Source organism: Pan paniscus, chromosome 16 (assembly GCF_029289425.2).
Source record: "Pan paniscus chromosome 16, NHGRI_mPanPan1-v2.0_pri, whole genome shotgun sequence".
Lineage (NCBI taxonomy): Eukaryota > Metazoa > Chordata > Mammalia > Primates > Hominidae > Pan > Pan paniscus.
This window is the reverse complement of record NC_073265.2, coordinates 22863022-22890244: the sequence shown is the minus strand read 5'-3', so window position 1 is coordinate 22890244 and position 27223 is coordinate 22863022. Positions and strand designations below refer to the sequence as shown.

At 40.3% G+C, this 27223-nt stretch overlaps 2 protein-coding genes and 1 pseudogene across 3 annotated transcripts; 2 read left to right on the top strand and 1 right to left on the bottom strand.

Annotated features, from left to right (window-relative positions):
• Window positions 1–87: 87 nt before the first annotated feature.
• On the bottom strand, window positions 88–5181 carry PGBD4 (piggyBac transposable element derived 4). The gene has a single exon (XM_003804951.6). The coding sequence runs from the start codon at window positions 5179–5181 to the stop codon at window positions 3424–3426; it is 1758 nt and encodes a 585-aa protein (XP_003804999.4). The 3' UTR covers window positions 88–3423.
• A 458-nt stretch (window positions 5182–5639) lies between these two features.
• On the top strand, window positions 5640–23708 carry EMC7 (ER membrane protein complex subunit 7). Of its 2 annotated transcripts, XM_003804952.4 has the most exons (5): window positions 5640–6109; window positions 11717–11836; window positions 17279–17417; window positions 19603–19683; window positions 23244–23708. In XM_003804952.4, the coding sequence occupies exons 1-5, from the start codon at window positions 5640–5642 to the stop codon at window positions 23394–23396; spliced, it is 963 nt and encodes a 320-aa protein (XP_003805000.3). In that variant the 3' UTR covers window positions 23397–23708. The 2 variants fall into 2 exon arrangements, with proteins under 2 accessions (XP_003805000.3, XP_034794373.2); XM_034938482.3 differs by lacking the exon at window positions 11717–11836.
• LOC117975988 (large ribosomal subunit protein eL32-like) lies at window positions 19690–21897 on the top strand (annotated as a pseudogene).
• Window positions 23709–27223: the final 3515 nt, after the last annotated feature.

The window sequence follows — 27223 nt, the reverse complement described above, 5'->3', positions numbered from 1 at the left end:
CGGTGAGCCGAGATCACGCCACTGCACTCCAGCCTGGGCAACAAAGAGTGAAACTCCGTCTCAAAAAACAAACAAACAAACAAAAACTGAGATATCACTTTTAATTTATTTGCTTGGCAAAAATAACATTTGATAGCTCATTGTTGGTGAGGGTATGAAGAAGCAAGTTATCTTACACATTGCTGGTGAGAGTGAAAGTTGCAACAACTTCTGTGGAAGAAGATTTCACAATATCATCAAAATTACAAAGGCACATACTCTTTGATCTAGCAATTCTACTTTCTACTAGTACTAATTATGCTACATATATACACCTGTGGAAATCACATGGCAAAAGAAATTCACTTCAGCAAAATTAGGAATAGTAAAATAGGACACAATCTTAATGTTGCTCGATAGAGAATCAGTCCATCCATAAGCTGGAACATTTTGCAGCCATAAAAAGGAACTATGAAGCTTTTTATGTACGAATAAAGGATGATTTCCAAGATATATTTAGTAAAAAGAGCAAAGTGTGGAATTGCATTTATAGTATACTGTGGAAATATATATGTAAAACAGTACACATTATAGTTATATATAATCATATGTTAGGTAATACATTATTATATATTAGTGTATTTTATATTAAACAATTTATTTCTAGAATGTTATTCGTATATGTTAAATAAATATATATTTTGCCTCTTTTTTCACACAACTGGTAGCATACTATATATATACATATATATGTATATATGGATTTGTTTTTTTGTCTTTTTTTTTTTTTTTTTTTTTTTTAGAGACAGGGTCTGGCTATGTTGCCCAGGATGGAGTGCAATGGCTATTCACAGGCCTGCCATCATAGCACACTACAGCTTCAAATTCCTGGCCCTCCTGGCCTCAAGTGATCCTCCTGCTTCAACCTCCTGAATAGCTGGGACTACAGGCATGCTACTGTACCTGGCCTTATTTTTAATGTATATATTTTTCTGTAGATAGTTGACTATCTGTGGAAGAATACTCAGGAAAATGGCAACACTGATTGCCTCTTGAGAATTGGGTGACTAGGGAGAGAAGTAGGTGGGAGATTTTTTTTGTATACTCATACCTTTTGAATATTGTACCATGTGCCTTTTGAATATTGTACCATGTGACAAAGTCTATCAGATAAAGACCACCAAGGAACACACCTGCGGTCAAGTTAAGTTTATGAGCTTGCTGCTGTAAGGAAGACCCCACACCAGAGAAACCAAGGATATAACAGTACGAGGGAACAGAAGGAAACTTTTTTATTTTTTGAGATGGAGTCTCACTCTGTCGCCAGGGCTGGAGTGCAGTGGTGCGATCTTGGCTCACTGCAACCTCTGCCTCCCGGGTTCAAGTGATTCTCCTGTCTCAGCCTCCCAAGTAGCTGGGATTACAGGCACCCACCACTATGCCCAGCTAATTTTTTTTTGTATTTTTAGTAGAGACAGGGTTTCACCATGTTGGCCAGGCTAGTCTCAAACTCCTGACCTCGTGATTCGCCCGTCTCGGCCTTCCAAAGTGCTGGGATTACAGGCGTGAGCCACTGTGCCCGGCCCAGAAAGGAACTTTTACAAGATTTGGGCTTCTGTTGAATGATTGAGGAGAGTCTAGGGAAGCAAGGATTGGCTCTGGATTGGGTATCTCAGCAGTCTGTTCAGAGGCACGAGGAACAAAGCAAAGTCATTGGTAAGAAAGTGGTAATCACTGAAAAGAAGAAGGTTGTTAGGCATTTTGCAGGTGTGGTGTGGCCTTGGGAAGAAGTTTTCTGATGGCCTTGCCACTGGCCCTGTCTGTATCTAGTTGGTACATTACAGTCTGATTAAAATCAGCACTGATCTTTCCTTTCTCGGTCCTGAACTTTTACTTTCTGACACTTGAATGTCTTATCTATTCAAAAACTAAGGCATATTTTAAAGTAAAAAGAATGAAAATAAACCTTCTCCACACACTTCTTGAGCCTAGATTACCAGTTCCCTAGCAAATAAGAAATTTATTTGGCGGACAAGAAAGTCAAGTGTGTGTGTGTGTGTGTGTGTTTCTGAGCAATGCTGCTCCTTCCGACGATCAAATATGAAGAAGTAACTATCTTCAGAAAAAAGATGAGGGCAAGTACCCCAGTACTGCAGTAGCTGATGCCAGGGAGACTGGAGTATAGGGGTGGCTCTGGGCATCATGTCCCCATCCCCTGCCAGGGCTGAGTACTTGGCTCTTGAATCTCTTTTTTCAATTGCTGTTACTCTTTTCCATGATGCTGACTCTAAGAGTGCACAAGGCTAAAACATGCATTGCTCTCAATAGGAATCTGTAGCAGAGACAGCGATGTTTAGGGCCAACAAAGATCTTGGGCAAGTCACTTCACTTTCCACCATAAAGAAAATGAAAGGACTGGAGCAAATGATGCCTGAAATCTTGGCTAAGGCCTCAGCAATCAACATTGGCAGCAATCAACCCCTGCCCTCCTCCCCAATACAACCTTGTTATGTTCACAGTAAAACAATCACAACAGGAAGAATAGTGTAGCATCAGATAAATTGTCTTCCAATCCTTTTCACTAGAGGCAACCCTTAGTTAACAGTTATGTGTTTTTCCAGCTATTTTTGTTCAGAGACAGTATCTCCTTCCCATTTTCCATTTAGGAAAAAAAAAAAAGTGTAGCTCGCTGCCTGCACTCATTTAGTTTTACATAAACACCCTCTTTGAGGCTGAAGCAAATCTGACTGATTTTCAATGTGAAAATAAAATATAAAAACTGTTCTTGGTGCTAGGCGCAGTGGCTCACGCCTATAATCCCAGGACTTTGTGAGGCCCAGATGGGCGGATCACCTGAGGTCGGGAGGTCAAGACTAGCCTGACCAACATGGATAAACCCAGTCTCTACTAAAAATGCAAAATTAAGTGGGTGTGGTGGCACATGCCTGTAATCCCAGCTACTAGGGAGGCTGAGGCAGGAGAATCGCTTGAACCTGGGAGGTGGAGGTTACAGTGAGCCAAGATCATGCCATTGCACTCCAGCCTGGGCAACAAGAGTGAAACTCCGTCTCAAAACAAAACAAAACAAAACAAAAACAACAAAACTGTTCTTGGGGTTATTTCTTTTTTTTGAGATGGAGTCTCGCTATGTCACCCAGGCTGGAGTGCAGTGGTGTGATCTCAGCTCACTGCAACCTCCGCCTCATGGGTTCAAGCAATTCTCCTGCCTCAGCCTCCCAAGTAGCTTGGATTACAGGCATGTGCCACCACATCCAGCTAATTGTTGTATTTTTAGTAGAGACAGGGTTTCACCATGTTGGCCAGGCTGGTCTTGAATTCCTGATCTCAGGTGATCCACCCAGGTCGGCCTCCCAATCTTGGAGTTATTTCTAAACAGAACTTGTCTCTAATCCTAATGGAACAGATGTGTATGATGCTCGGTATTTAATAATTTTTTTTCGTGTGGTAAATTTCAAAGCACGGAACAACACAAAGCGGAACATCACATTCGGCACAAAAATAGCGCGTTTCTTTCCGGATCTTCTTGCCATCCTTGTCGTATTGGGAGCAGCAAATTTTGCAGCGACCAGTTGGATTCTGTTTCCCGGACGTTGCTGGTATGCTCTTGGGGAAATGTCTTCCAGACAGACGAAGAGGTGTGACATCATCGGAGCACGGACGACCTCGAAGATGTTGCTGCCCTGGCTTGTGATGCTTTTCCAGCATTCTTTCAATCAATGCCAGTCTGAAGTTTATATGGCTCATCGTGTGCTCAGGATTATCCTTCTTGAACAGGATGTAGGAGTTCAGCACTGTAATGTGTAGAAGATGGTGAAAGAATTTCTTATACCAAACCTTGTGTCTTTTGCGCTCAGATGGATAAGAAGTAAGCATTTGATCAGCCGAGTCCACTGCTCCCATATTCTCGTTATAATCCACAATGACACGTGGCCTTTTAGTTTTCTTTCCATTTCTATTGTTTACTTCAATCACAGTATCATTGTGGAATGTTGACAACATTGTCACCTCCTTGCCGTCACACCATTTCAGTGCCATAAGTTCACCACAGAATCTGGCTACAGTCGTCCCCTTTGCAATCCTTTTTTTCAGATCATTTGGAATCTGTTTTCTGTTCAAATGAGCTGTCCCAACTGCGTCAGTCCTATTTTGATGTAATTCTCTGAAAAGCATGGGAGATATATTAAAGTTATCGAGGAAGACACAATACCCTTGGCCAAGAAGGTCATTGACCAAGGTAAGAACAATGCGTGATGATTTCAGGCCATCGGCTGAATCTTTCAAATTCATGCCAGGCCCTGTGTGAACAAGCGCATTCCACACATAACCAGACTGACTTTCACAAAGTACATATAGCTTCAGACCAAATCGTACTCGTTTTGTCGGGAGGTACTGCTTCATAGCTAATGGCCCCTTGAACAGCATCAGTGATTCATCAACTGCAATGTTTCTGTTTGGAGTATATACAGTTGAGAATTTATTTACAAGAAAGTCGAACACAGGTTTGATCTTCTGCAATGAAATCTGGGCCTTTGATTGACCAGCAGATATAGAAGAATTGTTGACAAAATGCAGGCACCGAAACAAAAGTAAAAATCTTTCACCAGTCATAATTTGCCTGAGATAAGGTGTATCCAAAAGAGGCCTTGTTGACCAAAACATCTCCAGCTCAGGTTTCTGCACAATACCTTGCAGTAACATTACTGCAAAAAAGACTTTGAGCTCGTCATTGTCAGTGTCTTTCCATTTATCCATTCGCGAAAATCCTTTCGGACCCGGTGGCTTTGAAGCCAACAAGGCAGCTTGGGCATTTGTTTCTCTAGTAATTTTTGAAACTAATTCCTCAGTAAAGAACAGTTCAAAATACTGCAATGGGTCAGTGATATCACTGACATCGACTTTTCTGCCAGGTGTGCCGGTAAAGTCATACCTTTGACGTGGAATCATAGCACGAGCTGACCATTTCATGGAGCGCCCTGAGTCACTTGATGTAGAGCTCTTTCCATCAGATTCTAAATGGGACAGAGGCCTGATCTTATCGTCTTCTAAAGCACTATCCGAAAAATTATCAGAATCATCTATTTCCGAAAAATCAGATTCATCAAATGAATCTTCAGCCAACAACTGTTCGAGACCGGTATTACTATCACGCATAGGAATGCTACGTTTTCTAGGATTTGACATTTCAGCGATCGAGAATTACTATATTTTGTAGATGGAAATACCACTACTAAAAACAGAATGCTATAAATAGAATGATGTCTTTTGTTTCAAAAGTCAATATACCAGAACCATGCGAAAATAACAGAAACGAGATATTTCGTGGCAAACTTTGGGAGTAAGGTTGGCACTGTAATCCACGAGTTATCTCGGCGTAAACGCTGCAGTCGCAGGCACAGCAGCGCGTAATCTCGGGGCTAAGGAGAAAGGGGTTAAACGCACACAGACAGAAGAAGCCTTTCATCTCATACGTCTTGGGGAGTCTCTAGAAGTTTTTTGAAAGGTCTCTTCTGGATGGTGTTTCTCCCGAAGCCAGTCTCGTCATCTTTTACTCCCGTGAGGTCCTTGGCCTCCGTGGCTGCCGCAGCAACACACACTTGACTTTCACTTCATGGGCAGTCCGCTTCATAGGCACTTGACACATGCTCTGTGCGCCGTCTTCCAATCCAGAGTGCCGGGAGCTAAAGGCAGTACTTCCGCCTTACTTCCGCCTCGCTAGTCGATCGGCCATCATCTCTTCCCTCTGGTTGGATCCCACAGCTTATGACAGAAACGGGCGCGCAGTGATGACAACATCAAGCCGCCAGCGGCGGCGGTGGCGGCCGGGAGACTGGGAGGGCTTCCGGGGCTGCCGGTCTGAGTGCAGAGCTGCTGTCATGGCGGCCGCTCTGTGGGGCTTCTTTCCCGTCCTGCTGCTGCTGCTGCTATCGGGGGATGTCCAGAGCTCGGAGGTGCCCGGGGCTGCTGCTGAGGGATCGGGAGGGAGTGGGGTCGGCATAGGAGATCGCTTCAAGATTGAGGGGCGTGCAGTTGTTCCAGGGGTGAAGCCTCAGGACTGGATCTCGGCGGCCCGAGTGCTGGTAGACGGAGAAGAGCACGTCGGTTTCCTTAAGTGAGCATCCTGAGGGCAGCGGGAAAAAGGCTGGGATGGAGGCCGGACAGGGACCCCACCAGGAGAGTTAAGTGTCAGGACGGGACAACGTCGCTGTCTCAGACTGAAGGGGAGGGTGCCGCTAACGGTCTATGCCGGGAGACCTTGGGAGGCAGTCGGATGCTTTCCCTTTCCTGGTCCTGTACCTCTGGAATGAGCATGGCAGGCGCTCACCCCCTGCCATGGTCAGAGCATGGAGTCAGTTATTTCCAACCTTATTTTGGCCCCATGTGGGGACGATCATTCCTGGGCCCTGGGGACAGGTGGACCCTTATTAGTCTCTTGTTGGATTCTTTTATATCTCATCTGGTTTCCCTAGAACCTAGTCGTTTTTTGCATTCACTTCAGTCTTTTGGTAGCTTGTTATTATGTAGAAAGATGCGACACAAGTGGGAATTCTCAAAACCCAAAGGGCTTCTAGTGACGACATAGACTGGGAGGCTAATGTTACTGCTTCTAAAATTAATAGGCTCTGAAATCCCTAATCAAAGCACTTTTTTTTTTTTTTTGCTTGGGGGTGGGATTGTTGTTCTTTTTTACAGTTGAATTCATCGAGAGATTTGCTATATCACACTTGTCATTTATGTGAGACTAGGGTTCCTCTACATTGCTTTCTTGCTTCTGTCCTTTCATGCTATTAGTGGAAGTGGGTTTTCTGTCTATATTAAAAGACAGGATGAATTTGTTAGCACTAGTTTTGCAGCAGCCTGCTTTTGAAATGTCTAGGCACGCGTATGTTGTTTTAAATCTTTCCACCCTTACTTGGAGGTGAAACTGTAAACTGAAAGCAAATAATTAGGAAGTATTTCCTTTGGTGGGTTCGTACACCAGCAAATGGTATCTGAAAATCAGACAACTTAAATGTAGACATTTAAATCCAAATCTGATTTACATATTTGTTCAGATCATCTAAGTGCCCTTGAGTGGTTATTCAACCTCAGATTAATAAATAGTGACAAATTTACAACCAGTATTTTACTGCTGTCTGTCATTAAGAATCTGGCATTAGGGCATTCGTTAGAGTTTACCCTAATTAATGATGTTTTAATGATAAAGTTCTCATTAAGCTTTAGGAATAAGCCTTAATTGACCATTTGGCCACTCTTCTGTATACAGTTCTTTTAAAAAGCATTTAATTTCTGTTTAAAAATAGTATATTAGAAACAAAGTAGGAAAACAACCCTTAATGTTTCATTGTATCTTTCTTTTTATTTTTTTGAGACAAGGTCTTTTTCTGTTACTCAGCCTGGAGTGCAGTGGCGAGATCATAGTTCATGGCAGCTTCGAACTTCTGTACTCAAGTGATCCTCCTGTCTCAGCCTCCTGAGTAGATAGGACTACAGGCGGACGCCATCATGTCCAGCTAATTTTTTAATTTTTTGTAGAGACAGGGTCTTGCTATGTTGCCCGGTGTAGTCTCAAACTCCTGGCCTCAAGTGATATTTCTGCCTCAGCCTGTCACATTTTTGGGATTATAGGCGTGAGCCACGGTGCCTGCCATTTTTCCAGCTTCTTTTGGAATCATATGACTTAGGTTTTTACTAGTAAAATACAACATGTAGTAGTTTGTATCCTGCCTTTTTCACTTAATATTTTTGAACAGCTTTTGATACCATTTCATGTTCTTTATTTGTATGTAGAAAGGTTGATGGAGAATTTCCAGGCGCGGTGGCTCATACCTGTAATCTTACTTTGGGAGGCTGAGGTGGAAGGATCGCTTGAGCCCAGGAGTTTCAGACCAGCTGGGGCAACATAGTGGGACCCCATCTCTACAAAAAATAAATAATTAGCCAGGAGTGGTGGTGTGCACCTGTAGTCCAAGCTACTCAGGAGGCTGAGGTGGGAGGATCACTTGAGCCAAGGCGGTTGAGGCTGTAGTGAGCTGTGATCATGCCATTGCATTCCAGCCTGGGCTACAGAGCAAAACCCCGTCTCTCAGGAAAAAAAGAAACACTGATGGAGAATTAATATGAGGAGTTTATGGTGATAATCTTATTGGAAAAGGGGTAGGTAATTTGTATTGTAGCTGTTTTGCATGACTAGCACACAGTTTTGACTTACATTTGTGCTTACTGGAGGTGGCTTAGGACTTAGTTAATGGAGATAAAGGGAATTGGGCCTGAAGACTCCTCATGCCATTTCTTGCTATCATCACAATGTATATAAGCCATAATTTATTTAACCAGTCCTCTGTTTTTGGACAGGTGGTTTTCATGTGTTTTTGTTTGTTTGTTTGTTTACATAGTAATATTATATTCTATACTTTTTTGCACTTTTTATTATAGAAATTTTCAAACATTTATAGAATGGCATTCTACTGTTTTGTTTCATGTCTTTTGTGTACCTCATTAATTTCTTTCTGAAATATTTTTAAATGGTTCTAAGCATAATAGGATTTTACTTGTAAAAGCATTATTATGTATCTCCAAAAAATAAGGACTTAAACAAAAACCACATTACCATTATTGATTCAACAAAATAATCATGCCTTAATATCATCTAACAGTCCCATTTTTATGTTTCCTCAGTTATCTCAAAAATATTTTTTATATAATCGTTCTTTCAAGTCAGGATCCAATAAGGCCTACATTTTGTAGAGTACATTTTTAAGGATGAATTTTAAATTTTGTATTGCAAACTTTATGTTATTTTTCTCAAGTAAAATATTTACCTTAGGATGATAAATATATTTGCTTTTTCTTTAATTATTTCTGATATTATTTGTGTTCCACTGTCATCAGTTTGTTTTTTTCTGGATCTGAAAATATGTTTTGAAATTGGTTGAGTCAGGGCTGGGTACGGTGGCTCATACCTGTAATCCTAGCACTTTGGGAGGCCGAGGCAGGCGGATCACCAGAGGTCAGGAGTTCGAGACCAGCCTGGCCAACATGGAAAAACCCCGTCTCTACTAAAAGTACAAAAAAAAAAAAAAAATCAGCCAGGCATACTGGCGGTAGTCTGTAATCCCAGCTACTAGGGAGGCTGAGGCAGGAGAATCACTTAAACCCAGGAGGCGGAGGTTGCAGTGAGCAGAGATCACCCCACTGCACTCCATCCTGGGTGACAGAGTGAGACTCTGTCTCAAAAAAAAAAAAAAAAAGAAAGAAAGAAATTGGTTCAGTCAGGGTCCCATTAAGAAGTAGAAGATGCACTCAAATTAGAGTAATTCAAGGATAATTTAATGAAGGCATCAAACAGTGTAGTCATGGTGTTGGGAAACAGCCAGATTGTGCAGTACCCTGGAGCTTACAACCTCAAGGTTATTATCACCACCTCTAATCCTGAAGGAAGAGGAGAGTAGAGGTTACTGGAACCTTGAAGGGAAGAAAGGCCTGCATTGAAAGACACAAACCAGTCCCTTAACACAGCCAGTCAGAGGTGGCCTGTCAGTGAGAGGTCTGGAGGGAAAATAGACTAAGCTCATTTTCTTTCCTTCCTCCAGTCTGCAAAGAGGAGAAAGGTAGAGAGTGGATCTAGAGGGCAAATGGAACATGTCCAGGCCAGGCATAAGTTAACTTTTTTACATTTCAATTCTGGCTTAGTGTGCTCTGGAGTGACACTTTTTCATCTTACTTTTTTTTTTTTTTGAGACGGAGTCTCGATCTGTCATCCAGGCTGGAGTGCAATAGCACAATCTCGGCTCATTGCAACTTACGCCTCCCAGGTTCAAGTGATTCTCCTGCCCCAGCCTCCTGAGTAGCTGGGACTACAGGCGCATGCCACCACACCCAGCTAATTTTTGTATTTTTAGTAGAGACAGGGTTTCACCGTATTAGTCAGGATGGTCTCGTCATCTTGCTTTTTAGTAACTGTTGTGGATATCATCAGTATCAGTTATTCCTTTAACTATGAAAGAGCCTATGAGGATTTAAGAAGCATTATTTTAATATATTATTATGATATCGGGAATTCTCTGATACAGTTGGTCATTTTAGAACCATTTGTTTTCCTGAAACATAAACCTTTTTTCCCCCCTCAGAATAGTAGTTTCTCATTTTTCAAACAAATTAATTTTGATCTGTGAAATGAAATTATCAGCTCTTGATAGGATGGTTTTCTAAGTCTAGGAAGTTTAGAAGAAATCAGTACGGAAAAGATGGATGTTTTTAACTACATAAACATTTTAAGCTTCTAGTAACCAAAGTAAATGGGAATTATTTATAGCAAATAGAACAAATGGTACTTAAATACCTTTTATTATTTGTTAAAAAGAACAGAAAACCGGCCAGGCGCAGTGGCTCACGCCTGTAATCCCAGCACTTTGGGAGGCCGAGGCGGGCGGATCACGAGGTCAGGAGATTTGAGACCATTCTGGCTAACACGGTGAAACCCCGTCTCTACTAAAAATACAAAAAATTAACCGGGCGTGATGGAGGGGGCCTGTAGTCCCAGCTACTCGGGAGACTGAGGAAGGAGAATGGCGTGAACGCAGGAGGCGGAGCTTGCAGTGAGCCGAGATAGGGCCACTGCACTCCAGCCTGGGCAACAGAGTGAGACTCCGTCTCAAAAAAAAAAAAAAAAAAAAAAAAAAAAAAGAAGAAGAAGAACAGAAAACCAAAAATTGCAGGTTAAAACTAGAACAAAATGCCTTTTTTTTTTTTTTTTTTTTTGGAGATGGAGTTTTTGCTCTGGTTGCCCAGGCTGGACAGCTCACTGCAACCTCTGCCTCCCGGGTTGAAGCAATTCTCCTATCTCAGTCTCCCGAGTAGCTGGGATTACAGGCATGCGCCACCACACCTGGCTAATTTTGTATTTTTAGTAGAGATGGGGTTTCTCCATGTTGGTCAGGCTGGTCTCTAACTCCCAACCTCAGGTGATCTGTCTGCCTCGGCCTCCCAAAGTGCTGGGATTACAGGCGGCAGCCACCACGCCTGGCCTGCCATTTTTAACAGTAAGAAGTTGTTGGGGGTGACTGGCAAAATTGGATCCCTAATATTTTAATAATAATGTATATTCAATGAAGACATGGCTTTAGAATGGGAATTGTGTTTCTGTCACCTGTCATCTCTACCCATAGAAGGAAAATAATTACTTTCTATGTCAGGCTTATCTGCTACCCTGGAGTGGTCTTGGGTATTTTCAGAACCTATTCAGTGTAATTATAGACACTGAAGGCCGGCACAGTGGCTCATGCCTGTAATCCCAGCACTTTGGGAGGCTGAGACGGGTGGATTACCCGAGGTCAGGAGTTCGAGACCAGCCTGGCCAACATGGTGAAACCCCATCTCTACTAAAAATACAAAAATTAGCTGGGCATGATGGGGCACGCCTGTAATCCCAGCTACTCGGGAGGCTGAGGCAGGAGAATCGCTCGAACCCAGGAGGCGGAAGTTGCAGCGAGCTGAGATCGTGCCATTGCACTCCACCCTGAGCGTCGCAGCGAGACTCCGTCTCAAAAGAAAAAAGAAAAGAAACTGAAGCATAGGACAACTTTCGCCAAGGTTTTGTTTGTTTGTTTGCCCGTTGCTTTTAATGTCATTTTTCGGGAGAGTTGATTTGGGAATTAGCAAGTAAGAAAAGACTAAGCTGTTGATCAGTAGTAGCTAAACATGATTTTCATTTTTCCAGGACAGATGGGAGTTTTGTGGTTCATGATATACCTTCTGGATCTTATGTAGTGGAAGTTGTATCTCCAGCTTACAGATTTGATCCCGTTCGAGTGGATATCACTTCGAAAGGAAAAATGAGGTGAGGGCACCTGATTTAATTTTTGCCAAAAGCTAGGCTACTGAATACCTTAGTATATATTCCTTTTAGAATTAATAGTTTAGATGGAAAATTCTTTTTATTTAAACTACAGCTATTCCTTAAAACACTTAAAATATCCTCATTTATTTAATCTGAACATTGAAAAAATTGTAAAGTTGAGCTTCTTGCTCTGGCTTAAAATTTATTTTAAAGCTCCTAATATGATTACATAAAGAAAAGGTAAGATTCCTTACTATAGGAGCTAAAGTGCTATGAAAGTTATAATTGAAATATGATTATTAAGTTGGAAATAATTTAACTTTTCTAAATTAGAAATACTATTCATCACCTGTTTTTCACTGGGATATTTTGATAATACCTCTTATTACCTATTTGATACTTCATTGATCTAGAAATTTCTGTGGTCCTTTCTTTATGGAATCTTTTATGTTCAATGGAAATATAGTATTTCTAGGGAAAACAATTGAGGTGAAAAGAACTATAGTCTAATTTAGACTGTGAGTGTGGAATAGCAAAACCTATTTGAAGTTGAAACATTTGTATAGTATCTATAGTCTTCAGAGTCAGCTTCCCATTATAATAGAACACATTTATTTATTTATTTTGTTGTCTCATGGCAATAGCATACTCTTTGGTCAAATCTGACCAGGAAATATATGAAGCAACTGCTAAGTGGTAATGTCTCTTCTTTAAGCTATCAAATATGACTATGTTGCAGTAATAAAGCACAGGTCATGCAAAGGCAAAAACAATTTCTGGAGGTGGAGGACTAATAAATAATTTTACTACTGATCTTTTTGGTGTCTGCGCAGCATATTTAGACTGACTTGTAGAGACTCAAAATTGAGCTGACACATGTTCAGTTAGTACCATACTATTTACATTTGAGTTAGTGTTTACTCCTAAAATTTGTTTCTTCTTTCTTTGCTTTCTTTGACATTGAAAGTTTTAAAAATTTAATATGTAAATATGCCATAATTCAAATAGAATGAGTCACATATGGAGTTGTCACATCCTTTATCTTAGCTGCGTGTTAGTCCATTGGTGGATTTGACATCATTTATATAACCGGCTCCTATTGATAGACAAGCAGTGATTTCTTTCTCTTCTTTTAGCATGTATACTAAACAGAGACAGTTATCAAGAGAATATTCTTTTTTTTTTTTTTTTTTTGAGACAAAGTCTTGCTCTGTTGCCCAAGCTAGAGTGCAGTGGCGCAATCTTGGCTCATTGCATCCTCTGCCTCCCAGGTTCAAGGGATTCTCGTACCTCAGCCTCCCAAGTAGTTGGGATTACAGCTGCACGCCACCATGCCTGTCTGATTTTTTGTTTGTTTGTTTGAGATGGAGTCTCGCTGTGTCACCCAGGCTAGAATGCATTGGTGTGATTTCGGCTCACTGCAACCTCTGCCTCCTGGGTTCAAGCAATTCTTCTGCCTCAGCCTCCTAAGTAGCTGGGACTACAGGCACCTACCACCAACGCCCGGCTAATTTTTGTATTTTTAGTAGAGACGGAATTTCACCATATTGGCCAGGCTAGTCTTGAACTCCTGACCTTGTGATCTGCCCGCCTCCAAAAGTCCTGGGATTACAGGCGTGAGCCACGGCACCTGGCCTGATTTTTTTATTTTTTGTAGAGATGGGGTTTCGCCATGTTGGCCAGGCTGGTCTCAAACTCCTGACCTCAAGTGATCTGCCCACTTTGGCCTCCCAAAGTGCTGGGATTACAGATGTGAGCCACTGCACCTGTCCAAGAGAATATTCCTGATATTATCAGGAAAGTAATACTCTAATGCCACTAATATATTCTTAAAAACAGATTACTTTTCCCCCCTACTTTGTAGAGAGACAAAATCTTGCTATGTTGCCTAGGCTGGAGTGTAGTGGTTTTTCTCAGGTGCAATCATAGCCCGCTACAGCCTCAAATTAACCTTTAGTGATCTTCCCACCTCAGCCTCCTAAGTAGCTGGGATTATAGGCATGACTGTACCACTGCACTCCAGCCTGGGCAACAAAGCAAGATCCTGTCTCAAAAAAAAAAAAAAATATATATATATGTGTGTGTGTGCGTGTGTGTGTATACATATATGTGTATATGTAAAGTTCTTTTATATTAAATCTGTGCCTTAAAGGACTTATTCATGACTTTTTGTATATTTTAGAATTGTAAGCTTGGAAATGGAGGGGTACGTGGATCACAGTATATGTTATATATACTGCTTTAAACATTTTTTTTATATTGAAAACACAATATTGGACGGAATGAGAGCTGCTACACAAAAGGGAATACTTGTATTTTTTTTTAATCCTTTTTACTCTGGTTAAATTTTGAATAAATTGTCTTAGCAAATAGGAATATTGTTTTAAATATAGACGGTCCCCAGCTTACAATGGTTCAACTTATAATTTTTTTTTTTTTTAATTTGGGACAGTCTCGCTCTGTCACCAGGCTGGAGTGCAGTGGCGTGATCTCGGCTCACTGCAACCTCCGCCTCCCAGGTTCAAGCGATTCCCCTGCCTCAGCCTCCTGAGTAGCTGGGACTACAGGCATGCGCCACCACTCCCAACTAATTTTGCATTTTTAATAGAGGCAGGGTCTCACCATGTTGGCCAGGATGGTTTCGATCTCTTGACATCATGATCCTCCTGCCTCGGCCTCCCAAAGTACTGGGATTACAGGTGTGAGCCACTGTGCCCAGCCCTCAACTTAGAATTTTTTGACTTTACCATGGTGCGAAAGCGATACACAGTAGAAACCATACTTTAAGTACCCATAACAACCATTCTTTTTTTTATGCTTAGTACAGAATTTAGTAAGTTACATGAATTAAATAAGTTTCTTATTATAAAGTGGGCTTTGTATTAGGTTATTTTGCCACTGTTGGCTAATGTAAGTATTCTGAGCACTTTTAAGGTAGGCTAAGCTAGGCTATGTTGTTCTGTGAGTTAGCTGTATTAAATGCATTTTTGACTTACAGTATTTTTCAATCTATAATGGGCTTATCGGAATGTAAATTGAGGAGCAACTGTATAAAGTTTTCATTGCCTTTTTACCTTGAGTAAAGAGTACTTCCTGCTTTAGCACTTATGAACTGGTTGCAGCAGTGGGATTCATGTTCTCAGATACATTCCTGATGATTGGATGTCTGAAACATAGGTTAAATTAAAAAAAAGAAAAAATTATTTAAAAATTATTTTAATAATTAGGGATGGGGCTGGGCGCGGTGGCTCACACCTGTAATCCCAGCACTTTGGGAGGCCGAGGCAGGCGAATCACGAGGTCAGGAGTTCAAGACCAGCCTGACCAACATGATGAACCCCATCTCTACTAAAAATACAAAAATTAGCCGGGCATGGTGGCGTGTGCCTGTAATTCCAGCTACTCAGGAGGCTGAGGCAGGAGAATCACTTGAACCCGGGAGGCAAAGGTTGCAGTGAGCCGAGATTGCGCCACTACACTCCAGCCTGGGCTTCAGAGCGATATTTCGTCTCAAAAAAAAAAAAAAAAAATGGGGGTGTGACAGAGTAGAGAACAAAGTGGGATTCATATAAGATCCTAATTCTTTTGTGTGTGTGTGTGTGTGTGTGTGTGTGTGTGTGTGTGTGTGTGTGTGTGACGGAGTCTCACTCTGTCACCCAGGCTGGATTGCAGTGGTGCACCCTCAGCTCACTACAATCTCCACTTCCTGGGTTCGAGTGATTCTCCTGCCTCAGCCTCCCAAGTAGCTGGGATTACAGGCACGTGCCACCATGCCTGGCTAATTTTTGTATTTTTAGTGGAGACAGGTTTTACCATGTTGGCCAGGCTGGTCTCAAACTCCTGACCTCAAATGATCCACCCACCTTGGCCTCCCAAAGTGCTGAGATTACAGGCATTAGCCACTGTGCCCAGCCTTGACCAATATTTTATAAGCATGCAGCATGCATGATAAATTGGTTTTGAATATATGTGGGATTTTCAGTTCTGACATTTTGGCAGAGAAATGCTGGATAAAAATATGACGAACATTTTCTTTTATTAATAAATGCATAGCTCCCCCCAAAACAAAGGAAATCCCTAGGGGATAAACTATAAAGCACTTCCCCACCTGGAGATTTTGATATTCTCTAACCCAGAAGGCTTAGATTTAATTAGCAATGTGCAGGGAGGAGGCAAGCCATGGGCTTGCATGGAGTCAGAATTAGATCTAAAATTTGGTCCTCCCTTTGACCTTTGGTACTAAAATGCAGAAGGCCCTGGATTTTCGGAGGGAAAAGTCTGATGCTGGCCTTTGGGGGAAAAAGTCTCCCCTGAAAACTGATAGTTACGCTCCTATACTCATTACAATTTGGGGTATGAATTTATTACTTTCTGCATAATCCAGGAACTTCCAAGCTAAGCAATGAACAAAATAGTTTCTGTTTATAATTCCCAAATTCCTGGCAGTAACAAATGCATAATCTCTCTGGAAGGAGATACCCTTTGTATCTCTTTACTTAAATAAAGGTAAATAAAGTCTACTAAACTTACAAAGAACCCAAGAAAACAGTCTACATTGAGTCAGCAAATAAATCAGACCTCTGAGAACTTTAAATAGTAGAATTATTAGATATAGACTGTAAAATAATTTAATGTATATTTAAAGTACTTAAGGAAATAAAAGACTGCCATAGAAATGATATACCAAAATAGGCTATAGATATTTGAAAAAAGAATAGAATAGAATCTCTACAATGAATATAGGCATTGAAATGTACAACTAAATGGATGCATTAAGAAACTGAGCAGAAGTTTGATGAAGTGGGAGATAGATCAGAAAAAAAATTTCCCAACACAGCAATGACAGTGAAATAGGAGAGGCAGTTTTCAAAAAGTAAAATGGATCCTATGTAAACATGGATGAGAATTTTGATTAAAATTAGTGCATCTTTGGTGAAAAATGTAGCGTTACCTATAGCACTGCTGCAGTGCTTTCTTGCATTATAACATTTTCTGGCAATATAGCCTTAAAAATTGGTTACATCCAATAATGCATTTCTTAGACCATCAAAAAAATAAAATCCAGTATTTTTGTATGGTATAATGAACTAAATTCATTACTAAATATAATCAAATAACTTTAGCACCAGAAGGATTCTAAAAGAACTTTTGACATAAATAGAAGTTAGGGAACTGATTTAATCCCACAGGTCTAGGTAATGACAGAGCTGCAGCTAGAAGATTCCAAGTCTAGCGTTTTTTTCTCTGTGTTTTGCTGCATATTTTAGACATGTAGATAAAGCTATTATGGTCAGATTTTCAAGATCAAAAGTTTAGGTTTTAAAGCATTTTGGAAAAAGCTGGAAGTGTGTATAAGGCATTGCTAATATAATATAAGCAGTTCTTTTAACCAGTAATGTTTTTAATGGAATTACTGTTGCTTTCCCCATGTTGCTTTATCAGAGCAAGATACGTGAATTACATCAAAACATCAGAGGTTGTCAGACTGCCCTATCCTCTCCAAATGAAATCTTCAGGTCCACCTTCTTACTTTATTAAAAGGGAATCGTGGGGCTGGACAGACTTTCTAATGAACCCAATGGTATGTATCAGGCTAAAATAAAGCACTTTACTAATACCTAATTTGCTTCTAGGCAGTGGAAACTTCAAACCTCTGTGAGATAGAAAGCTGAGGTCAGATTGGTGGATGAAAGGATAATTGTGAATAATTTGCAGATTTCAGAAGAATAGTGGCTTTGGGAATACATAATGAAGAGAATATAATGAGAATTGCACTGTAGATTTGATTATTGAAATGTGTAATAGAAATTGGATAAATATTTATAGCATGTTTTACATTTCAAATAGAATAAGAATACTCAGTAAGTCAGTCATACCTGGAGCTGTCTCATTCTTCATACTACCTGCGTATTTTTTGTTTGTGGTTTGTTTTGGCTTTTTTTAGACGGGGTTTCGCTCTTGTTGGCCAGGCTGGAGTGCAATGGTGCGATCTCGGCTCACCACAACCTCTGCCTCCCAGGTTCAAGCGATTCTCCTGCCTCAGCCTCCCAAGTAGCTGGGATTACAGGCATGTGCCACCACGCCCGGCTAATTTTGTATTTTTAGTAGTGACAGAGTTTCTCCATCTTGGCCAGGCTGGTCTTGAACTCCTGACCTCAGGTGATCTGCCTGCCTCGGCCTCCTAAAGTGCTGGGATTACAGGCATGAGCCACCGCACCCAGCCATACTACCTGCATATTATTAGTCCATTGATGAATGTGCCATCATTTATTAACCAGCCCCTATTGATAGCACAAGTAAGGATTTTTTCCTCTTTTTTTAACATGTGTAGTGAAGAGAAAAGTTATTCTATGGTAATTTAAGTAGTTGGCATTATGAACCAATGTTATGATACTCACTAATAATAAAACACTAATAGCATGCATTCTTTAAAAATTTGTTTTTATTTTTAATTATTATAGGTGCCTAATAGATGTACATTTATGAAGTACATGTGATGTTTTGATATAGGCATACGATGTGTATTAATCACATCAGGGTAATTGGGATATCCCTCACCTTAAGCATTTATCATGTTTTTATAAATGTTAGGAACATACCAATTCCACTCTTTGATTGTGATTTTAAAATATACAATAAATTATTGTTGACTATCGTCAAGAAAACAGTTTTTAGAAACAAATCGACCTTTTCTTTTGCTGTTTTTAAAAATTGAATTGCTGTCTTAGAATTTATCTAAGTAGGCCAGGCGCAGTGGCTCACGCCTGTAATCCCAGCACTTTGGGAGGCTGAGGTGGGCGGATCACAAGGTCAGGAGTTCGAGACCAGCCTGGCCAACATGGTGAAACCTCGTCTCTATCAAAAATATAAAAAGTTAGCTGGGTGTGGTGGCGGGGACCTGTAATCCCAGCTACTCAGGAGGCTGAGGCAGGAGAACTGCTTGAACCAGAGGGGGTGGAGGTTGCAGTGAACCAAGATTGCACCACCACACTTCAGCCCGGGGAACAGAGCGAGACTGTGTCTCAAAAAATAAAAATAAAAATAAAAGAATTTATCTAAGTTTTGGTCATAATCCTTGCTGATAGCTATTTAGATCACACATGATCTATTTTCAGAGGCTGTATATCCCCTAGGGAGGAATAAATTAGTACCTAGAATCTGTTATCAGAGATAAAGAGGCGGGGGGAGACTGGATGGAAGAAGTCAGCAGTGAAACTCCAGAGCTTATTCACCTTCCATGTTCTCATTTCTGAAATTCCGTGGAAGTGTATCTAGTGCTCCAGTGCTTGATGCTTCTAGGTCATTTTTCAAAACTGGTCTGCTAAAGTAGGTCAGTTTTCCAAGAACCACAGTCACCTGAAAAGAGCAGTTAGCTTGCCATCAGATCACCAATCCCATTGCCAGACTATAGATTAAAAAAAAAAAAAAAAGGGAATAGATAGTTCCATTTGCAAACTATTTGTGTTAAATAACACTGTAACTCTGCAAAAAGATAGGTGGGTGGCACAACTATGAAGTGAGGTGTCTATAAAGTCCAAACATACATACAGAAAACTTTAATATTCTATAATAGTCCACCATAGTCAGACAGACAGCCCCTTGCTATCATCAGAACTGGCTCAGCAGAATTGAGGTGGTTGCTACTAGTGTTATTGTATAGACAACGTTTAAATCTTTAATTTTACCATTGGTTGTTAAGTGCAGTTTTTGTTCTATTAACTGTAAAGTGGGGGAAAAACATTTTCTGGATTTTTTTTTTTCTGCAGGTTATGATGATGGTTCTTCCTTTATTGATATTTGTGCTTCTGCCTAAAGTGGTCAACACAAGTGATCCTGACATGAGACGGGTAAGATGATGGTCCACCTATGGATTTTTTTTTTTTTTTTTAAGAGACAGAGCCTCTGTTGCTCAAGCTGGAATGCAGTGGCACAATCAGTTTGAGTGGCCTCAAACTCCTGGGCTCAAGCTATCCACCTGCCTCAGCCTCCCAAAGCACTGGGATTATAGGTCTGAGGCACCATGCCTGGCCCCACCTGTGGGTTTTTGAACCGTATTGTGATGTTTGCTCTGTCCCATCGTAGCTGGGTAGCTTAGTTTTTCTCAATTTTATTCTAGTTCCCAAGCCAAATTAATCTAGAGGTTGTATTAACATAGTATCATGTTTATGGCTTTTAATTAGTTGCTTCCATTAAACTAGATAAATTGTTAGTTCTGCCTGATAAAGGCCTGGATCTCTTTATGTAGCTAAAACATCTTACTGCATCCTAGCCTCTTTGTGTGCCTTACTTTTTAAATAGCTGAAATGTACAATACTTCTGGTATACTTAATCTAAATATTTTACAAAGTGATTGTTCCTATGATCTGCCTTTACTTTACAAAACTCTCTTCAGAGTACATACTCAGTTTATGTGTTCAGACACACAGATAGACCAAGGGGGATGGATAAGTAGAAGAGTGACCTTTGAATTCTGTTCCACAAAACCATACTGGTTCTGCAGAGGGAGAGGATTTGCTAAGTAGGATGCTTCCAATTTAGTGCCACCACATTTTCTCTTTGAATATTGGCTTCTATTTGAACTCTTCATTTTTTCAAAAAACCATCATGCATTTTTCCGTTCAACCATCAACAAATATCTTCTGAGTTTCAAGGTTCCCCATTTTATTTAGTATATAGATGTGGTGACATTTTATTCATTCCTGAGTAAACATTTATCAGTTTCTAGGGTCTAGATACTGGAGATACAGAAATGAATTATAGGCCATACCTGTCATCAGTAGGCTCAGTCCCAGTTAAATGTAGAAAATAGAATGGATTTATCGAGTAGTCTTCTTGCTATCAGGGGATTTTGTGACTTTTTCTTTTCTTTTTTCTTAATAGAAATTTGTCTTTTTCTTAAAGAAATAAGGTAAATAAAAATGTTTGCTAAGGTAGTAGGTGATTACGTTCTGTGGAAGGTAATAAGGGGTATATTCAAAGCAGGAATGGCAGAAAAAGATTCACAGGAAAAGAAAGGTTTTTGATATTTCAAAATGTTTTATTGGTAAATGTTTGCATTTTTCCTTCAGTGTTAGACTGAAAGTAATACATCCTGTGCATTCCTTGTATATGTTAAGCCAATTAACTGTGGCATCAGTAGAAGGAAACATCAGAAGTCACATTTGATTAAAAGTTCATTCCGGCCGGGTGCGGTGGCGCAGGCCTGTAATCCCAGCACGTTGGGAGGCCAAGGCAGGTGGATCACCTGAGGTCAGGAGTTCACGACCAGCCTGACTAACATGGTGAAACCCCGTCTCTACTAAATACAAAAAAATTAGCCGGGCATGGTGGCGCATGCCTGTAATCTGAGCTACTTGGGAGGCTGAGACAGGAGAATCGCTTGAACCTGGGAGGCAGAGGTTGCAGTGAGCCGAGATCGTGCCATTGCACTCCAGCCTGGGCAATAAGAGCAAAACTCCATTTAAAAAAAAAAAAAGTTCATTCCTTGTGAGTGCTTTGCACATAGTAAGCATCTTAAAAAGTTGATTCAAGAGCTTCAGAAGCTCTCTTCCTTGGCACTGCCTGCAGAGGTGGTACCATCTCCTACTTGGCATCATGGCTGCCCTCAGATCCTTTGTGAAGCCCAAGATCATCAAAAAGACAACTAAGAGGCTTATTTGGCACCAGTCAGACCAATATGTCAAAATTTAGCTTAAGTGGCAGAAACCTAGAGGTGTTGACAACAGTGTTCGTAGAAGATTCAAGGGCCAGATCTTGATCCCCAACATTGGTTATGGGAGCAGCAAAGAAGCAAAGTACTTACTACCCAGTGGCTTCTGGAAGTTCCTGATCTACAACATCAAGGAGCTGGAAGTACTGCTGATCTGCAACAAATGTTACCGTGCTGAGATTACTCACAGTGTTTCCTCCAAGAACCACAAAACCATCTGGAAAGAGCAGCCCAGCTGGCCATCACAGTCACTAGTCCCAATGCCAGGCTCCACAGTGAGGAAAAGGAATCAACGGCTCTCATGCATGTTTTATTTGTGTTTAAATAAAACCACAAAAACTGAAAAAAAAAAGGGAGCTTCAGAATTGAACAGATTCAAAAATAGAGTTGATATATGTTTGCAGGGACTCAAGAGCTGTTACCATATACATTTATTTCTTAATGATTGGGGCATGTTAACATACTTGATTTATGTTTACGATATTTCTTTCGCTAGCCTTATTTGTAAAAGCAACTTCTCCTTTAAAACTTAGGAATCAATTCTACCTTTGTGGGAAAAGCTCAAGCTAATATCCCAACAGTGTTCAATTTGAAATGGAAGCCTAGTGCTGTGCTGTGTGCCTATAGTCCCAGCTGCCCAGGAAGCTGAGGCAGGAAGATCACCTGAGCACTGTCTCCTAAAAAAAAAAAGAAAAGAAAAAAATGAAAGAAATGATAGATAATATAGTATTTGCTATCTTTTTCATGTTTGAATGGACTAAAGTCAATTTTAAGTTCACTTTGAGAATGTGACTTAAAATTTAAATGAAGCAGATGTTACATTAATATTATATAACTATCAAACAGTACTTTATAGATTTTTGGCTCAATTAAAGGGGAGGACAAATACTCAAAAGTGCCAAGTCCTATCCTGTTTTGCCAGTGACTTCTTTGTAACAGTGTGTTGCTTGCTTTAGAGTCTAACTGAAGTCACGCAAGCCATACAGCATTCATAGATTTACTACTGAGGCTTATAAATGAATTCTTAGAAATATTGCACTTATTTTCCAAACTTTACTGATACCTTGATATATAGTTAAAAATTAATATTCTGGTTATATGCATCTAAAGGAAGCATGAACTTAAAAATGTACTCATTAAAACAATAAGAAATCACTTTAATCAGAAAACATAAAATAAGAGGAATATGATCAAATATATTCAGTATCAGAAAAAAATGTTCTTTATTAAGACAAGCAGAATCACACGAAAGGGAACATCACACACGGGGCCTGTTGTGGGGTGGGGGGGAGGTGGGAGGGATAGCATTAGAAGATATACCTAATGTTAAATGACGAGTTAATGGGTGCAGCACACCAGCATGGCACATGCGTACGTATGTAACAAACCTGCACGTTGTGCACATGTACCCTAAAACTTAAAGTATAATAATGAAAAAAAAAGGCAAGCAGAATCAAACCCTAGGCAATTATTTATTGGACATTTACTAAGAGTCAAAATGTCTAGTGGTATAAAGGAGATATGGAAAATAGTTACTAATGATATATAGGTGAAGTACTACTGAGTATGATGTTGCATCATTGCTCAGAACCAGTACCTTTCACTTGTTCTACTCCTTTACTTTTTCCTTAATAGGAAGTATTAGGAGTTAAAAGACTCGAAGGATCCTACATATCATTGTGCCTTGTCTTCTTGCAGGAAATGGAGCAGTCAATGAATATGCTGAATTCCAACCATGAGTTGCCTGATGTTTCTGAGTTCATGACAAGACTCTTCTCTTCAAAATCATCTGGCAAATCTAGCAGCGGCAGCAGTAAAACAGGCAAAAGTGGGGCTGGCAAAAGGAGGTAGTCAGGCCGTCCAGAGCTGGCATTTGCACAAACACGGCAACACTGGGTGGCATCCAAGTCTTGGAAAACCATGTGAAGCAACTACTGTAAACTTGAGTCATCCCGACGTTGATCTCTTACAACCGTGTATGTTAACTTTTTAGCACATATTTTGTACTTGGTACACGAGAAAACCCAGCTTTCATCTTTTGTCTGTATGAGGTCAATATTGATGTCACTGAATTAATTACAGTGTCCTATAGAAAATGCCATTAATAAATTATATGAACTACTATACATTATGTATATTAATTAAAACATCTTAATCCAGAAATCAAATCATCTTTCTTTTTTTTTACTTAATGTTTCTTTTTTTCTGACAATTTTCTTCAATTATCTGAGGCTTGAAATTGACCTTTCCTCTTTAAAAGGGAGTGGTTGTTATTTTTAGACAGCATGCACATTGTTTTTTATGTGGCCACACCTTTCAAAATTTTCAGCTCTCTGCCATTTAATTCTCTGATAATCTGAGCCATATGTTGCTGATGTAGTTTCAATTTTTTATTATTACAGTTAGTTTCAGAGTATGGATATATGAATCACAATAGATCTTATCAACTATTTTATTCTGGTTACCATCTATGGTATTCGTCTTACAATTATTGAGTACCAGCTTTGTGCTGTGATGCAAGGTAGAATACAGAGATGGATAATATACAAGTGCTTCTCCTTGATAGAACTTATTATGTCGGGAGGGAGAACAAATAATAACAGGGAATGAATGGCCAGGGGAAAGAAGTACAACAGTAGGAGAGCCTTCTAGATCCTGAGGATGGGGAATCAACCTTAGACCTCCATATTGTAATAGAGATATATAACACAGGTAGCTTTTCAGTCCCCTCATCTTTCTCATCATAGATTCTCAGAGGTGTTAGAAGATAAATTACTACTTTCTTTTTTTTTTTGAGAGAAGTCTCGCTCTTGTACCCCAGGTTTGAGTGCAATGGCTTTATCTCGACTCACTGCAAACTCCGCCTCCCGGGTTCAAACAATTCTCCTGCCTCTGCCTCCCAAGTAGCTGGGATTAAGGCACTGGCCACCACAGCCAGCTAATTTTTGTATTTTTTAGCAGAGACGGGGTTTCACCATGTTGGCCAGGCTGGTCTTGAACTCCTAACCTCAGATGATCTGCCCGCCTCAGCCTCCCAAAGTGCTGGGATTACAGGCGTGAGCCACCACGCCTGGTCTCTTTTTTTTTTGAAACAGAGTTTCACTCTTGTTGCCCAAGCTGGAGTGCAAGGGCACGATCTCGGCTCACTGCAACCTCTGCCTCCTGGGTTCAAGCGATTTTTCTGCCTCAGCCTCCCAAGTAGCTGGGATTACAGGCATGTGCCACCATGCCCAGCTAATTTTGTATTTTTAGTAGAGATGGGGTTTCACCACGTTGGCCAGGCTGGTCTCCAACTCCTGACCTCAGTTGATCTGCCTGCCTCGGTTTCCCAAAGTGCTGGGATTACAGCTGTGAGCCACTGTAACTACTTTCCAATCGGGAGTATCTCAAAAGTTTTTTATTTCAATAAGTTACAACATTTTCACACCTTTTCCTTTTGGGTTATTTTAATTAAAGAACTCTCAGACCACAGTACTGCTTCTAGTAGAGGGCTCCTATTCTTTCCCATATTAAATAACTCCTGTATTGCTTTCTTAAAGTTATTAAATCAGTGAAAAAAACAGAGTAGCTTCCAAACTCAATTTTCTCTTTTGTATTAGGTGCTATTGTTCATTTAAAAATGAGGTACGTGTTTTCTCTTAAAGAAATACGTTCTGGGCCGGGCGCTGTGGCTCACGCCTGTAATCCCAGTACTTTGGGAGGCCGAGGTGGGAGGATCACCTGAGGTCAGGAGTTTGAGACCAGCCTTACCAACATGGTGAAACCCTGTCTCTCCTAAAAATACAAAAAATTAGCCGGGCTTGGTGGCAGGCACCTGTAATCCCAGCTGCTGGGGAGGCTGAGGCAGGAGAATTGCTTGAACCTGGGGGAGGTGGAGGTTGCAGTGAGCCATCACGCCACTGCACTCCAGCCTGGGTGACAAGAGTGAGACTCTGTCTCAAAAAAAAAAAAAAAAAAGTTCTGATGCAGAACATTTTATTAACTGTCTCTATTTATATTACATACACTGTTACCAAACTGGTTAAGCTATGAATGATTAGATGGGTCAACAGGTTAATGATAGAAGTAGGTCTTTTAAAATCGAGTCATTTATGAAAATAAAGTGTTAGAACACTAGCTAAATGTCGTTCATTCAACTAGTATTCTAATTTTCACTTAAAATTAGTGTTTTAGGCCGGGCATGGTGGCTCACGCCTATAATCCGAGTACTTTGGGAGGCCCAGGCAGGCAGATCATGAGGTCAAGAGATCAAGACCATCCTAGCCAAGATGGTGAAATCCCGTCTCTACTAAAAATACAAAAATTAGTTGGGCATGGTGGCACGCGCCTGTAGTCCCAGCTACTTGGGAGGCGGAGGCAGGAGAATTGCTTGAACCCGGCAGGTGGAGGTTGCAGTGAGCCAAGGTCACGCCACTGAACTCCAGCGTAATGACAGAGTGAGACTCTTGTCTCAAAAAAAAAAATTAGTGTTCTAATTTTCACTTAAACATTAAGTTAAAAAAAATGACATTCTCCTTTGTAATTCAAAGGAGACATAGTAAGAGTCATATGACCAGAAACCATGTTTTAAAATTTCATAATTTACCTTGTGACATGTGTTTATCTGTGTAACAAACCTTCACATGTACCCCCAAACTTAAAAAATAAATAAAAATTTTATAATTTAGATTGTCAACATTTGCACATGGAACACCTAATGACTGAGAAATTAGGAAGCACTTCCAAGGAAATTACCGTTTCATATGCTACATAAGAAACTGGTTATTTTACATGGATTCTGACAGCATCTGAATATAATCTATACCCCTTATATATTATATATACCCCTTATCATATTACCTCTAAATATAATATATACCCCTTATGAAATGTATCAGTTGTGTATGAAAATCTTATATTTTCATAGAACCATCATCAAATGCTTAAGGTGCTTATAGGCACAGAAATGACTATATATTATTAGACAATATGGGGTTTAGTGCAAAGAGCCCCTGGTTAGCTGCTAACTTGCTTTGTGACTTTGAGCAAGTCACTTTCCTGGACCATGTCCTGTCTTGGTCTTTGTACTATCTCTAGCATCTAGCATGTAGGCACACCAATACAAGTTTGTTGGATGAATAATAAATGGACCTTAAGTTTCCTCATCTATAAATGGAAGGATTTGGATTAGACCTGTAAATTTCTTTTTGAAATTTCAAATTTGAAATCTCAAATTCTGTTATACTTTTAACCCGGTCCTAGTATTTCCTACCCTTAAGAACCATATGATCAGTGCTGGCTTTCTTATTTTACTTCCTTGGATTCTTTCTGCTATTTCCCATTTGGAACAAAGTATTGTTTTGCTCTTCTTTAGAGCCTTTGTTAGATTCGGTTTATATGTATCTCCTTTTATTTATTTTTAAAATTTTATTTTATATATATATTATTTCTTTTTCTTTGAGACGGAGTTTCCCTCTGTCACCCAGGCTGGAGTGCAGTGGCACCATCTTGGTTCACTGCAACCTCTGCCTCTCAGGTTCAAGCGATTCTTCTGCCTCAGCCTCCCGAGTAGCTGGGATAACAGGCGAGTGCCACCACCCCTGGCTAATTTTGTGTATTTTTAGTAGAGATCGGGTTTCACCATGTTGGCCAAGCTGGCTCCAAACTCCTGACCTCAAGTGATCCTCCTGCCTTGGCCT